This window comes from Onychomys torridus, chromosome 17 (assembly GCF_903995425.1).
Source record: "Onychomys torridus chromosome 17, mOncTor1.1, whole genome shotgun sequence".
Classification (NCBI taxonomy): Eukaryota; Metazoa; Chordata; class Mammalia; order Rodentia; family Cricetidae; genus Onychomys; species Onychomys torridus.
The window spans coordinates 47,596,040-47,612,457 of record NC_050459.1 but is presented as its reverse complement, the minus strand read 5'-3'; the positions used below and the strand labels follow the sequence as shown (position 1 = coordinate 47,612,457).

At 34.7% G+C, this 16,418-nt stretch overlaps 1 protein-coding gene across 4 annotated transcripts in view; it reads left to right on the top strand.

Annotated features, from left to right (window-relative positions):
* The window catches only part of Wdr17 (WD repeat domain 17), an 87,880-nt gene extending 71,462 nt beyond the window's left edge, over positions 1–16,418 (top strand). For 2 of the 4 annotated variants that reach the window (XM_036209482.1, XM_036209481.1), the window contains 8 exons: positions 1,710–1,730; positions 4,018–4,129; positions 8,605–8,746; positions 9,055–9,157; positions 10,424–10,525; positions 13,597–13,695; positions 14,019–14,202; positions 15,998–16,406. In XM_036209482.1, the coding sequence (XP_036065375.1) occupies positions 1,710–1,730; positions 4,018–4,129; positions 8,605–8,746; positions 9,055–9,157; positions 10,424–10,525; positions 13,597–13,695; positions 14,019–14,202; positions 15,998–16,117 (883 nt within the window). In that variant the 3' untranslated portion in view covers positions 16,118–16,406. Of the gene's footprint in view, positions 1–1,709; positions 1,731–4,017; positions 4,130–8,604; positions 8,747–9,054; positions 9,158–10,423; positions 10,526–13,596; positions 13,696–14,018; positions 14,203–15,997 lie in introns of all 4 variants that reach the window. The other 2 variants (XM_036209479.1, XM_036209483.1) reach the window with 2 other exon arrangements.

Here is a 16,418-nt window from a genome sequence, read left to right as displayed (position 1 = left end):
TCACTTGGCAATCTTGGTCTAAGCCATTCTCACTCAGTTTTATATCACCCTACTCTTAGGATAGACACTCTGTCACTACATAGGCACTTTTGGAAAATATAGGATGCTGTCATTTAATAGGTGATTATTGACTAAGATGACACAGATGACTATGGTATTTGTTTGTTTGAAGTTGAAAAGATGGCCTAGCAGTTAAGAGTACTTGCTCTTCTTACAGAGACATGGGTTCAGTTCCAGACCTCATGCCAAGCAGCTTAGAAACACTTCTAACTCCAGTTCCAATGCCCCGTCTCTGTGGGCACCTGTATACATGGTACACATACTTATGCTCAAATACAAACATTCACATAAAACTGAAAGATAAATATAAACCTTCAGAATTTTACTTTATATTTTCCAAAATACATAAGTCCTGGGACATTTCTATACAGATATTTAATGAGGACCTTGACCTCTTCCTAGTCCATACTTTATGTGAACAAACATCTAAGATTTGTTGATGACCGTAAGTATTAAACCACTCATGGGATACTGTTGCTGATGGTGATGATGATGATGATGATGATGATGATGAGGAGGAGGAGGAGGAGGAGGAGGAGGAAAAGGAGGAGGATTTGGGCACAGCTAACATGTTTGAACTTCTTACTAGATACCAAGCAATAGTTTAGCTCACATGGCATTAACTGCTGAATTCTGTGTTGCAGATACTGTTTGGCCAGAGGACTCAATGAATCATGAGCAAAAGTAATAAGCTAGCTATAAAGCTTGTACCCTTAACTGCCAAAATATGTCACTGTCTCATTGAAAAGAAGCTTTCTATTTTTTAAATTTTTTTCTTGACCTTGAAATTTATTAGTAAACTAAGAATATCATCATAACTCAGAGTTAACTCACGTTGTACAGTGATTTGAGAACACTCCCCACTACCAAAACATAGTAATAACTCATGATAGCCTTGAGTGTCTCCAGAATCAACTGTCCTCTGAGAGTTTCAAGTGACCCCCATCCCCATCAAAAGCCTGTAAAAATCTACTATGTAGTCTACTAAGATTGACCTTAGGCCAATCAAAAAGTTTGAAATCTAACACAAATTGTTTATTTACAAATGTGGCTGACTCCATGCTCATAGATGAATGAAATTCATAAATTTAGGATTACATATATATACATGTATGAACAAAGAAAAGGAGGGCATGAATTTGAAGGAGGGAAAGGATACAAGGAGGTTTGGATGGAGGAAAAGGTATAAATGATGTAATCTAATCTCAAAAAGCAAAAAATATGTTACACATTTGAAAAAAATGATAACATGGTTGCTAATTGCTAATTATTATTTTATCCAGGCGTTTAGAACTCTTTCAATGAGCTGGTATCTGTCACAATTCCTTCTATCAAAAATCAAACTTCCATTGCCTGGTGACACCTTCCCAGGTGTTTTAGCTTTTCGTAGCCAGAGACCAGAAATCTGAATAAAGTTCAAATTATGGAAAACATCCTGCTTAGTATAATTTTCACAAGAAATGCATACATAGCTATTGTCATCCTACAGATTTAAAATCAACAAAATTTACTTACTTAGTTTAAGGAGGCTAGTCATAATCTCATAAATCAAGATAGTTCGTGTATTTTACATTTCTTGATGCAGTTTTGTTTGCTTCTTAAAGTTTATAATGTTTGTCTGATATTCACATTCAATATCTTTTCTTCAGCTTCCCATCAGTTGCATACAGGTACTGTCTAGTTTTTTTCTTATGAGCATGTTATTCTAAATATTCACACAGTTTTAAGAATTTAAGACTACCTCCATACTATTTGGTTTTACAACATTACAATTTGTAAGTTATATATTTTAAAAATGTAACCATATAAATTAAGAATATTTTATAACTTACATAAATGATGTTATAATTAAAAGTTGTACATAAAATAAACTAATTATGAATTTGTATGACGTTAAAAGTTAACTCTGCAAAGTTAAATAAACCACATTCTAATAATGAAATTTAACTTTAGATGATTTAGTTGTCTTATGTTTTGTTATACATACACAATAATGTACTGAATTTTAAAGAAACAGTAAAATAAATAATGAATATAATCAGCAGCCCTTAATGAAAATTTTCCTATATGAGGATATAGTTTGCAGGAAGAAGTTGGGTTTTATTTGGAATTATTCTAAGTTTTAATGTAGTTTTAGCAGAGCTGTTTTCAAAGAGAAAAATCCGGATATAATTCTGTATTCTCCAGGATATTATTTTAAAAGTGTTATTATGGGGCGGCAATATGACTCAGGAGGTAAAAGTGCTTATATAAGCATGATGACCTGAGTTCAATTCCATGACAAGAGTATACATTTGCACACACATGCACACATACACACACACACACACACACACACACACACACACACACACACATGCACATACTTCTTGTGTTTCTCTGTCCCTGTATCTCTCACACACATATATTAATATATAACATAATCAAAATGTTATTAAATTTTGTTATTAGAAAGTATGTACCTCTTAGAAATAACAGGTAAAGTACTCTATTTGGGACTCTTAAAAACTTGCTTGATCTGGGGCTGTAAAAATGGCTCTTTGGTTAAGAGCACTGGCTGTTCTTACAGAGGACCTGGGTTCAATTCCCAGCAACCACAGGGTGGCTCACAGCTGTCTATAGCTCCACTTCCTGAGTCCACAACACCCTCATACAGATATATGTGCAGGCAAAACTCCAATGCACATAGATAAGAATAAAAGAGAAAATAAAGAAATTACTTGATCAATGTTAATAATAATATAAGCAGTTTAGGATTGCATTGTTAATTGGCTGGGAGAAAACAAACTGAAAAGTCACTGTAGACTTTTAGTAGTTTCCTATCAATGTTGTATACAGGATCATATATTAGTGGAATGCTGCATTGTTGAAATATTTTATGTAAAATTTTGTGAAACACCATTGAAGTTATTTTGAATTCTAACAACTTGAACATAAGCCTAACTCAGAGAACTACTGTTTTGTTTGTGGTTTGTATGGGTATGTGTATGTGGGCATGTGTATTTACTAAAATTTTGGATTTTACAACAAGGGTTACAAGTGATCTCTATACCTATTCTATATTCTTTATAACATTTTGAAAGAATTTCTTGTATTTTTAAAATTAGTTAATCATATACATGATTAAAAGCCACTGTGAAAAAACTAACTTAAGAGTCCCACGTTTACAGCTCTATAAAGTATCCGTTAATATATTGTGTGTTCAAAAGGCACACAATGTGTGTGTGTGTGTGTGTGTGTGTGTGTGTGTGTGTGTGTGTATACCATTCTTGAAAGTTAAATATCTTGAGCCACTGGAAATTTGATATTTCCTTAATTATAATGTGTGAAACAAAAAGTCCTCACTGCTTTGAGGAAAGCTTCTCATAGAAAATACCATTTATCGCAATGTTAAGAAGTCCATACCATTTTATTCTTGTAAGCAATGTATAACACTATTTGAAATTTTAAAAAATATTTTAAAACTATGTTTCTTTCTTTGGCTTCCTTATAAACCTTAAAAAGCATGCAGAACAATAGAATTTAAAAAAGTAAAACTAGCTAAACGTTTTTGCTGGAGGCAGAGCAGAGGCTAATAGAACATTCCATTGTTGATAAGAATGATAAAAAGGGAAAACGTGTTAGCTTTCACTTTACTTATGATTTTCTCCAAAATCCTGTCTGCAACTGTATAGTTTGGTAGAGAATTCTTCTCTAATAATAAAATTGAGTGCTATAGTTTAAGAATATAAGTTATGCAAATTTGGCATTTTGAAAATTTTGATAATGTGCCTATCCTTCATAATGTGTTTTCTGTAATCTACATTTGAGACAGTTTGCTATAAATAACGAAATAAACATTGTGTAAATGGATAATCAAGGATGCTATATTATACGAGTCTCCTTTTTTTGAAATTCTTGTGGATCTATTTTTGGATCATTTCCTCAATGGGGTTTTCTCCTTTGTTATACAAACAGGAACTTGGCAGCTGATCTTCTCCTGATGACTCCTGATAATGAAGTTCAGCTGGTAAAACTCTGTGCCTTCTACCCAGGATGCATTGAAGAAATAAATGATCTTCACAAAAAGGTAACTGATTATATATCCATGAATCTAGCCTGGAATGAAATGCTATGATTTTACTGATTTTTGGTTCAATCAAATAGAAATTCATGCCAAAAATTAAATAACAACATGGTCACTTGAGACATCTATTAACTCAACAAAACCAATAACCAAAAGAAAGAATATTTATTGACTTCTATTTAGGGCTTGGAATAGATATACATATAGTTTTTGGAGTATATATAGATATAATTTTTTAATTTATTTAATAATTTAATTTAATTTTACATATCAGCCACAGATTCCCCTGTCCTTCCTCCTCCAGCCCCCCCCCCCCCCCACAGCCAACCCCCATTCCCATTGCCTCCATTTTTACAAAGAAAGGAAATTCACAGAAGTAAAGAATCTGCCCAAATTAGTTAAAGATGGATTGAGAATTTCGAAAAAGTCCAACCATCCTGTAGTCCTACTGTACTGCTTTGTAGCTGAAGGTTTGTTTACAAGTGAATACCATATTTTAATATGTTTGTGTGTGAGAGTGTGTGTGTGAGTGCTCACACACGCACACATGCTCATCAGGTCACAGGACAATGTCACATGTTTTCTTTTGTTGTTCCCACCTCTTGCTTTTATTTGTTTTGTTGTTGTTTGTTTGTTTGTTTGTTTGTTTGAGACAGGGTTTCCCTGTGTACTTGGGAGCCTGTCCTGGATCTCGTTCTGTAGACCAGGCTGGCCTCAAACTCACAGAGATCCACCTGCCTCTGCGTCCTGAGTGCTGGGATAAAAGGCATGCACCACCACTGCCTGGCCACATTTTTGGTTTTAGAATGTCATTCATGGGACATAGATCTCACTGGTTGTCTAGACTGGCTGACCCGTGAGTTCCAGGAATCTTCCTGTCTCCACCTTTACATTGCTGGTATTACAAGCAAGAATGACTTGCTGGACTTTCATATAGGTCTTGGACAGCCAAACTCATGACCTCATGATTACTCATGTGCTTTATTGACTGAGCTATCACACCACTCCATTAATAGCTTTAAAAAAAATCAGTGAATTTCATATGTATTATTCAAATGTAATTTAAAATATATTCACTTAAAGACTGCCATAATCTAACAACATTACATATAAAAAGAGGCAAAATGTTTAACAAAAGAGTATTTATACAAATTAGACTATGTTTCTCTATTTAAAAAATCATGAGATTGTTTTCAACAATGTGAGTAGACATCATTAAAGAACATGTGTAGGGTTTCATTTTGAAAATAGGCAGTAATGTACATATTGGGGTTTTTTGTCGTTTTTTGGGGGGTTTTTGTTTGTTTTGGTTTTTTGAGAAAGAGTTTCTCCATGTAGTATTGGTGCCTATCCTGGATCTCACTCTGTAGACCAGGCTGGCCTCAAACTCACAGAGATCCGCCTGCCTCTGCCTCCTGAGTACTGGGATTAAAGGCGTGTGCCACTGCCACCGGGCTACATATTGGTATAACACATGTAAGAAAAGACTGTAGTTATTTAGTTTATTCATTTGCTTGCTTACTTGTTTGTTTAACAGGGTCTTACTATGTAGCTCTGGCTGTCATTGACCTCACTGTGTAAACAAGCCTGGCCTCAAACTCACAAAGATCCATCTGCCTCTGCCTCTGCCTCCTTAGTGTTGGGGTTAAAGGTGTGTACCCCTATGCACAGCCAAAAACACTACAGTTTTTAACCAAAAGAAAAATAAAAGAACCATATTTTCTCATCCTCAACTTTCAAAATAACAAAATTTTGTTCCATTTTTTTAATTTAAGATTTTTTCCCAATTAGTGAGTAACATTCATCATTTAGCATATACTTATCATTATGTTAACACAGATAGACCAAAAGTGTAAATAAATGGGTGAGTATAGATGTGTTATGGAGTAAATGTGTGTGTGTTCATGTCTGATATTATGGAAAGTATTGATGAAAGGATTAATATCCAATCTGACAGTAGTTTGTGACAGTAATTATTGGAGATTTTCAAATACTCCTTATACACTTTCTGTTCTTTGAATTCCTGTCTAAAAATTTTCTATGAGCACTGTGGAGATGGATCAGTGGGTAAGGGTGCTTATCCTCAGTTCTAATGCCACGAATTGAATCGCTGTTTTCCATATGGTGGAAGGAGTCAGATGATGCATGCAAGTTGTCCTCTGACTTCCACATGTGTGCCATGACTCACAAAGTACACACGCAAAATAAATAAATAAAAATGCAAGAAAAATCTAAAGACAAATAAAACTTTTGAAATAAAAATAAGTAAAAAAGTATCTGTGTTTTATTTTTGTAAACACTACTAGAAACTCTTTGTTTAAATTAAAATGCATGTGGTAAGAGGCAATGGGATTTCCATTTCTACTTCTCTTTCTGTATTATAAAGTGTTTGAATATGTGTTAACAACCTCACAGCAAGAAGTGCTGGTGTTAGAATGCAGGGGTAGGAAGGATAAATGACTTCTCTAAGTTTATACACCCTGGCTTGTGTTAATCGGCAAAAGTCATTTTATGTATTTATAGGCCACAGTGTGACATTTTCATATATTTGCATTATAATTTAATTATATATATTTAATAGTATGATATAATTTAATTATATTGAATATGTATCAGAGCAACTGCCACACCCAAAACCTCAAATATTTATTAGTCTCTAAGGTAAAAACACCTAAGATGCTTTCTTCAAGATATTTTGAAAGATACACTGCTATTAAGGACTCACCTTTCTGTGCAGCAGAACAGAATTTTCTCCTCTCATCTGTGACTCTGAGCTGTAGGCAGCATGATCAGCCTCTCTCCTTCTTGTAGGAATAATAGGGGCAAGAATAGCATTCAACTAATGTTCATTACAGTTTAAAAGATATGATTAGAATCTTTGATCAGAATTTATTAGTTGCTCTTCTGAAAACTAGTGAATGTAAAGTTGTTAATAACTCTAGAAAATTTCTAAGATGATAATAAAACCCAAAGTCAAACCACAGTCAAACACAGTATTACCCTATCTGAGAAATTTAATAATAGGACAGGAATTATTCTTGTACTCTAGAGTGTGAAATTTCAGTGTCCATCACTTTTTATTATTTTTATGCTTAATTTTTATTTCAAGTGTAATAGCTATCCTTTTTAAGTTGTCAGTGAGTTATAATAATGATGGAAAAGCAATAGTAACAGACATATATAGTATATATTAGTGATCCTTAGCAAATCTTTTTGTGATTTTTTTTGAGAGGGGAGAAAGACCTAAACTATTCAGCCTACATAGTTTTTAAACAATAAGAAATATGAAACTATTTAATAGCTGTAATAGTATTAATGCTGTTGCTTAGTAAGCTTCAGCATTCTTAAAATGTATTTAAAATATAATCACATCATTTCCCCTCTCCTAACCCTCCCGTATATCGTTATATGCCTACTTCCCAAATTCACAGCTTTCTGTTCTTTAACCATGGTCATATACATATAGAGGAATAAACATATAAACATACAGGCATAGTCTGGTCAGTGTTACCTACATGTCTGCACATTTCAAGGTAGTAAGTCCAGTATTGAATAACCAGTCTGTGGCTGATCTCTGGGGACGACTCATTCTCCCCTCTTAGCAGTTATTAATTGCTTGTAGCTCTCTTTCTAGGGGTAGAGTCCTGTGAAATTTTCCCCATCTATATTGGAATGTCAACTGTTGTTGGAATTGTTCAGATCTTTTTAGGTAGCAATATTGTTGAGATTGAATGGATGTCAATTCCGTTTTTTACTTTAATAATTGAGTATATTTTTACTTATATTTAAAATTATGTGAGTGGTAATTAATTCTATTCATATCGTGGAAGCAAAACATCCTGATTGAGAGAAGACCAGAATTTCCATTTCTACAGAAAGGTCTATTTTCAGTATTAAGGAACATTATTTTTCCTTTTGTAATCATGAAATTTTGGGAACCCAAACTTTCCACTCTGTGTGCATTTTAAACTGTCAAGTTTTAGACCTTAAATAGGTTAGTATCTTAGAAATAGGGTTGTTTGGCTTCAAAGGCTAAGTTCAATCATAGTGTAAGGGAATATGTGACGGTATAGTTTTGTGCTTGTTACATTTAATGTAGTTTTGTCAATGTCTGTATTATATATTTACTCTAAAACAAATGACTTCAGTGTGGGCTTGTTTTGTTTTGGTTTTGCTGAGCTGCATGAGTGAATATTAGTTACAGCATTATGATAAGAAAAATTTAGTTCTATATCTTTATTAAGCATTTATGTGGTGAAAAGTCACTAACTCATAAGGTAATGACCTCACCTTTATTCTTTAGTCTTAAAAAATATTTCCATAAATAATTTTATTTATGAACAATTTCATTTACATATATTTTGGGAAGTTTTAATAAGTGAAACAGACAGATTGTTGTGGAAATAATGAGTGTTTCTACTATAGCTTTTATCCCTGTAAATCTTAGTAACATTGTCTTTCAATAAATCATTTTCTAGTGCAATCTACCCCCAGTGGAAGAATGCATGCAGTTGGCTGAAAAAGCCCAGGCAGATGGCAATGTATTTGAAACCATAAAGTATTATTTACTAAGCCAGGAACCCGAAAAGGCTCTTCCTATTGGTATTGACTTTGTCAAAGGTAAGTTTCTAGTTCGTGGTTGGATTTTTAGATCCATTTGTTCATTTGATATTTTCATCAGTTGACACTCAGCCTGATAATCTAGCACCAGTCAAACCACATTTCACAAGGAGATAGATTACTGATGTGAAATTTGGTGTCTCTCCTGATTTCATGGTATAGGAGACCCAGAGATAGTGAAAGGAACAAAGGTTTTTTTTATACAAACTTCAGAATTAGGACACAAGGTTGGTTATATAATTTTAACAATTGGCTGAAGACTCAATACTGTGATTTAAAATACATTTTATTTGGTTTTATTTTGTCAGGATGTATCAATAACTCAAACTGGACTCTGGATACTGTTTACCCTGTGCTTGACCTATTGAGTTTTATTCGTACTGAAAAACTACTCTTGCATACGTGTTCTGAGTAAGTACTTTTCTTCAAGACATAAAAATGATCAGTATAAATTTTTATTTATTTATAAATTTTTAAATAACACTAATGGTTTAGGTGTTCAAATCAAGAAATGGGATCATCTTAATTAGCTGGATTTATAAATTCAAATTATACATTTTGTTATTACTTTTTTGTTATGACAGCAATAACAAGAAAAGACAATAAAGTGAACTTGAACTGAATAGTAACTATTAACATTAGCTAGTGTGTGTATGTTTACGTGTGTGAATGTGTGTGTAGTTTCACTTATACACTTGTTCAAAGAAGGCTAATTGAAAACATTTAGGTGGTTGTGGGCATGGAGTTCTTAAGAAACCAGACATCATATTTATTCAATATCTATTGTATATAAAACATCATACTAAGCCTAGATGAGAGAGATACACATGCAGGAAAACAGAAAAATGACAGCATCCTTGAACTCAAGGACCACCTATGAATTTTTTTCATATAACTAAAGTCCTCAGAGATTTGAGGATAATTTATAAGAGAGTTTTATGTTTGTTTGTTTGTTTGTTTTTTAATGAAACAGCCAGGAAAACTGCCAAGTTCACCCCACAGGAAATGCAATTGATTTTGCTGGTTCTTCCTAGAGTTGACATAATGGGCCATAAGTTCCTATATCTAATAAAAAGAATCACTCAGAGATAAATGATATGAAGAGAAAGGCAGGAGCAGCCTCAGGGCGCAAATCAACTAGAACAGTAGAGGCCTGGCTTTGTGTGAGGACGCTAGCCCGGGTTCAAGCATGAAAGCACAAAAATGTCAAATATATAAAATGGGCAGATAAGAACTAAGTGCTATTTAAAGACATTTGTTTTAAATTATAATTTATGTTACAGCATTCATTTCGGAATAAGAATTATGTATTAATTTTAGCTAGTGAATAAATCATTTCCTCCAATTTTACAAAATTTTCTAAATGTATTTTTTATAATTTCAGCTTTTCTTTTTTTTTAAGTTCATTTTTTTTAATGTATGAAAGCTCTTTCTGCATGTACACCTGCATGATACAAGGACATATCAGATCCCATTATAGATGGCTGTGAGCCACTGTGTGGAAGCTGGGAATTGAACTCAAATCTCTGGAAGAGCAGCCACTGAGCCACCAGTCCCCTAAATGTATTTTATAAGTATCATTTGTACAAATATAAATAGACATGTTTGAATTATGTAAGAGAGCAATGTCCTATGCTTCAAATTGTAAAGATTAAAAATAAATATATTCTCTTTCAGGGCTCGAAATGAATTACTCATATTATGTGGTTACATTGGTGCCTTACTGGCTATCAGGAGACAGTATCAAAGCATTGTTCCAGCTCTTTATGAGTACACAAGGTAAAAATAAAACCATTTTATTTATTGAGAAGTCCTTTGTCCTAAGATAAATAGCCTCTAAGTAGATCACAGGAACTGAATGCATTATACTGTGCGTTCACTTGTTCACTCAGTGTGTGCTCTGCAATAAAGCAAGGCCTGTGTCTATGAATTGTGAATGCATTGGGCTACAAATGACTGAGATACTAACAGAAGTTTAAATATGTAGGATATGTTGATGGTTGCCTATCAGGACACTTCAGGGAGGTGTCCCAGAACTCATAAAGCAGTCCAGTAATTCCATCAAGGACTTGGATCTTTCTTTTCTACTCTGAAACTCATAGTGTCTTTCCTTCTGTGAGTTTCCCAAGGTCTTCAGAAGAAGATGCCAGATTTCTTCATTTTGTTCTGGAAGTCATGCCTGTGCTTCACTTCCATCATGGCATAACACCACTGTTAAATTATAAGAGCATATATTAGCTCCTGCTGTGGATGTCTCTCTGTATGCTGTGAATGTGTTGCTCTGATTGGTTAATAAATAAAGTGCTGATTGGCCAGTAGCCAGGCAGGAAGTATAGGCAGGACAAAGAGAGAGGAGAATTCTGGGAACAGGAAGGCTGAGTCAGGAGTTGCCAACCAGACACCAAGGAAGCAAGGTGTGAGGACAGAACTGAGAAAAGGTACCAAGCCACATTCCAAAACATAAATAAGAATTATGGATTAATTTAAGTGTAAGAGCTAGTCAATAGTAGCTTGAGCTAATGGCTGAATAGTTTTAATTAATATAAGCCTGTATGCATTTATTTGGGACAGGTAGCTGCAGTACATGGGTGGGAGAGACCAGAAGGTTTCTCTGGTCTTGAGAAACCTTCTGGCTACAAGCTCCCCATCTCTGAGGCAGAAAAAGTAAAGTAAAGGACATTTCAAAGTAGCAAATAAGCTAGTATTTTATATTCATGATAGATTGTGTTTTATAACCCTGCCAGCTAAATATCTACACTCTATAACAGCTTGCTAAACTTCAGTCATTATCTATTATACTTAAAACTTACTTCCTTCAAAAATAAAAATAAAGTCCAAGGCTAAAATAAGGATTCTTCATTTCTTTTTTTTTTTTTTTGATTCTTCATTTCTAATACATCCCACTATTTAACAAGACACATCTCATTGTATGAGTATGATTTAGGGAGTAAACAAATTCCCAGGCCCATTAACTTGCTAAATGATATAGTATGCAGCTTTTTTATTATTTTAACCTTTTAAAAAATTTTATAATTTAATTTAATTTTACAAATCAACCACTGATTCCCCTATCCTCCCTCCTCCCGCACCCTCCACCCTCTCTCCAATCCACCCCCCCCCCATTCCCATCTCCTCCAGGGCAAGGACTCCCTGGTAGATTCAGTCAAGGCAGGTCCAGTCCCCTCCTCCCAGGCTGAGCAAAGTGCCTTTATGCTTAGAGTCTAGGGGAAAATGTTCCCTAGATATGGCGGCTCATATCTGCAATCTCATCATGGGAAGCTGATCTAAGAGGATTCCCACTGGTTCAAGGCCAGCCTTGAACTGGGCTACTCAGAGAAAAATGAGCTCCACAACGTAGGGGATTGTAAGAGAAATGGAAAACTTTATTATTCCTCTCTAACTGTAGTGAAGAAGCAGCCACTTCTACCGAGTACAAGCTAAGTAATAAGGTAGACTAATACCACTAGGGTGCTCAAAGAAAATGTGTTTTTGTATAGGCAATAATCCAAAAGCCCACTTTCAACCTTAAAAATATAGGATCAATTGGGGCTGTGATAGACATTAAATCATGCTAAATTTGTCCAGCTATGTGTGACTTCACTGATGACAAGGGAGAGAAAAGCCATCTCATGAGTTAGTATTAATAATAAAAAGATGAAAGGAGGGAGTGGCGGCTCACATCTGCAATCTCATCATGGGAGGCTGAGGAAAAGGGATTCCCACTGGTTCAAGGCCAGCCTGGGCTACATGGAGAGTTCCACACAAACCTGTATTCAGAGTGACTGCCTCAGAGATCGGGAATCAAAAAAGCAATGTGTAAAAGCAAAAGTTACTATACATAGGGTAGGAGAAACTTCATAGGCTATGTCTGGGTTATGGAAAGCATAGTAATTAAGAAAGAGAACTTTAAGAAGTCTCAGTTTTAGAGAATTTCTTTTTCATGATGATTCTGTCTGTTATGTTCTGCAGTCTATTTTCATTTCCTCTCATACTAACTCTCCAATTCTCCATTGTCTTGTTCTGTTTCCTTTCTTCTTTTCTCTCCCTGCTTCCCCGTCCCCTACACACTCACATCATCATTTCCTCTCTCTGTTCTATTGTGTGTTCTACAAAAGGTTCATCTGTGAAGTGTGTGTGTGTGTGTGTGTGTGTGTGTGTGTGTAGTGGGGTGGAGTGGTTTATGCCCATTCTAAGGCACACATCTGGAGGCAGAGGAAAATTCTGTGGAGCTGATTCTCTCTTTACACCTTTAAGAGGGTTCTGAGACTCAAACTCAGGTTGCCAGGCTTGCACGACCAGCACTGAAAACTCATTTCTGAGCTTTACCTGTCATCGTTTTGGAGATAACTCATTTTATGTTCAGATGTCATCTAATCTCAGAGCTCCTTGTGTATGAGTCTAGGGCCTGCACCACACTCCAGCCTTAAACTCAGTGTGTTCTCAAGTAAAACAAGCTTGTCAAATTGAGTCCTTTGCTTTTTCTAATTGTCTCATTGTATTTCTGTTATCCAAAATTAAGTCAAGGTTCTGGTAAGCTGTTCTATCTCACTTCTGCTGTTCTGCATTGCTTGTCTTGTCTCACCATGCTCCACAGATTATACAATGCCTTTAACTACAGCCACTCATCCATCCATGTGTCTCGAGCATTTTAGACTTACCAGGGACTTAAATGATAAGCATATAAGAGAACACATACATACCTATGTATACGTAATTGTATGTACATACAACCGTTGAACAGTTGAACACTGTTATTACAGATAAAATTTCAGTTATTAAAGTTCATTTGTTTTGTCCAATGTTTTACTGTTATGCCAGATGCCAGTTTTTTTTTTTTTTTCATGTTTCAGTCAGCTATTAAGACGCCGAGTGGTGTCGGTGCCTTTAAAAATTGAACATCTCTCTGAGGAATTGGATGCATGGAGAGCTTGCACACAGTCTGCCAAACAGTGAGTGAATTCAATATAACATTCAAATGCAGAAGGAATTTAGTGTTACAGACAAAAATGTCCGGATGTGCATTTTTTTTTTCAATTATTTTCAAACAATTTTAGGAAAATAAACCATCAATTTGTTTGACATATATTCAGTAGTAATTTATTGTGATGTTAATTTCTGCCTTTCTGAAGTCTCTTGTTTTTCTAAACTTTAATTTAAATTGGTTTGTCTCTATCTCTAAAGGATAATAAACTAATCAGAGTAATGTCTCATCTACATCTCAGTAATTCTATAATTCTATAAAAATGAAATGTGAACATTTATTTAAATGTAGATCATCAGAAGAGTCTCCGTGTACACCCCCTTCTGATTCACAACACACCATTTATGAAACTTTACTAAAGAGACTGAAAGAAGAGCCCCTCAAAGGAATTGTTGGGCCAGATTATGTGACTGGATCAAATCTTCCAAGCCATTCAGACATTCACATCTCTTGTCTAACTGGACTAAAAATTCAGGTACAGACTAATAGCAGACATCAACTTTATATTTCCATTATGCATTTTTCATGCTATCCTAAAACAAATATAAACTCTGCAAGTTTGGCAGATGTACAGGAAGAAAGCAAAGTAAATAATATTGCTCTTAGTGCTTCTGTGATATTATAAGAGGTCTCTTTTCCCTTAAAATAAACATTTAGCAGCAGCTTATTTACATATATAGTAACAAGGAAGTTTTGAAATAAATATACTTCATATCTTAAAGGAAAGTAAGTCATTGAAATAATCAACATGATTTTATCACAGAAGATTGTAGTTTACTTTCTAGTCTCCATTTGTGCTGCATAAGCACAATAAAATAAAACTGATAGATGGATATTACTGATACATCAAGTGACCTTGTATTATTTTACTGAACTTTCAGCAATTAAAGTTCACTGTGATTCATCACAGAGGATGACTAATTCCCAAAGAGCATTCTTTAACTTATAGTTAAATTAGTGATAAACAATGCTTAGAGCCTCTGAGGGGAACCCAAGGAGATTTGTAGAAGAGAAGTCATTATCTTATAGTAGATGTCCATGAGAAGTAAACAAAGCCCAGTTCTGCGAAGTGAATGATCACAGTCTGTCATAGTGTGCTCCAGCTGCCAGTGTCATACACATTTAAATGGACATGTTCTTGTAGTTTTGATGTAATTTTAAAAATATATTTATTATCGTGACATGCCAGGCCAATGAGTGATCCAGACACTCAAAATAAGTGGAATAGCTGCTCATTAGTACAACCCCTGCCTATAGCTTAGCTGCCCAACTGTAAGCCAGACTCTTGAGAACACAAAATAGTGATGTCCAAAGCACAGGACACATGAGTGTGCATACTGATATCATTCACTTGTGTTTAGAGATTAAAGAAAAATCAGTGAACCCAGTAGCTTAGCAGTGACTCATGAAACTCTGGGAATTTGTCTCAAAATCACTTTCTGCTCTCATGGGCCTTTTAAATGGTTAGTCCCTTCATCTCTTTCCCTCAATAACCCTTTTTTCCATGCAGGATTGCCAAAACACCAGTAGTCACCAGCTGAGTTTTTGCTTTACACAGGCCCACACCCACCAAAGGATCTACTTACTAATCATCCCAGTGCACATATAACTGATGTAGAATAAGTAACACCCTTCTAGAGTATTTTTAACTTGAAATCAATGTTTGTTTTATGAATCTCACGTACTTACTAATGTGAAGTTAACTAATGATTAACTTTCCCAACTCTAAAAATAAATTGCAAACAATAGAACAGCTTTTAAAATTATAACCAGAACTTGATAGATTTATAGCCTAACCAAAAAATTAAAACTGTACTTATCTTGTGATTTTTTGTTGTTATGCTTTCCTTCTCAGAGCAGAGTAGACAGATTGAAAGACTTTTCAAAACTCAGGATGTGCTAGTAACTGATGGGACTAAACTATAAATAGTCTCTCAAGTCATATGACAGAGTATAGTTTTAAATCACACACATGTAGAACAATATCTTCCTCCTCTTCGGTAGAGAGGGACCCAAGTGTCTGGCTTCACTCACTTCCCAGGCATGCTGACATCAGCTACATAGCTAACACACTGAAGTATATCCAAGTCTGTTACTTGACAGTGGGCTTTCATAAGATATGTTATGGGGCAGTTAATAAACTAATAACACTTCTTGTCATTGATAGTACTGCTGCATACAAAGAGTTAAAATCATAGCATAAAGCTAAAACTTTAAGCCAATGCTCCAATGTATAGTTTCATTTTCTCTCTTCTCAACTCTGTGCACAGGGCCCTGTGTATTTCCTGGAAGATGGGAAGTCGACTATTTCTTTGAATGATGCTCTGATGTGGGCAAAGGTGAATCCATTCTCACCTTTAGGAACTGGAATACGACTCAATCCATTTTGACTGAAGTTTTTTTTTTCTCCATAATTAGTAGTTTTTGTAAAAAGGAAATTTGGAATATTTATAACCTTCATTTTGGTTGTTCAAGAATAATAGGTTGGGAGGTGGGTTGGTGGTTGGGAAACGAAGAAATAATTTTATTAATTTCAAAAATAAAGTATTTCTATAATTCCAAAGGAAAAATATGTATCTCATTGACAAATGATATTATTTATACATTTACAGGGAAGTTTTAATTGAATTATAAAGGACTATACAATCAGCAAAGCAGATAGGCTTCAAAAGACATGAAAGTCAATAAAAT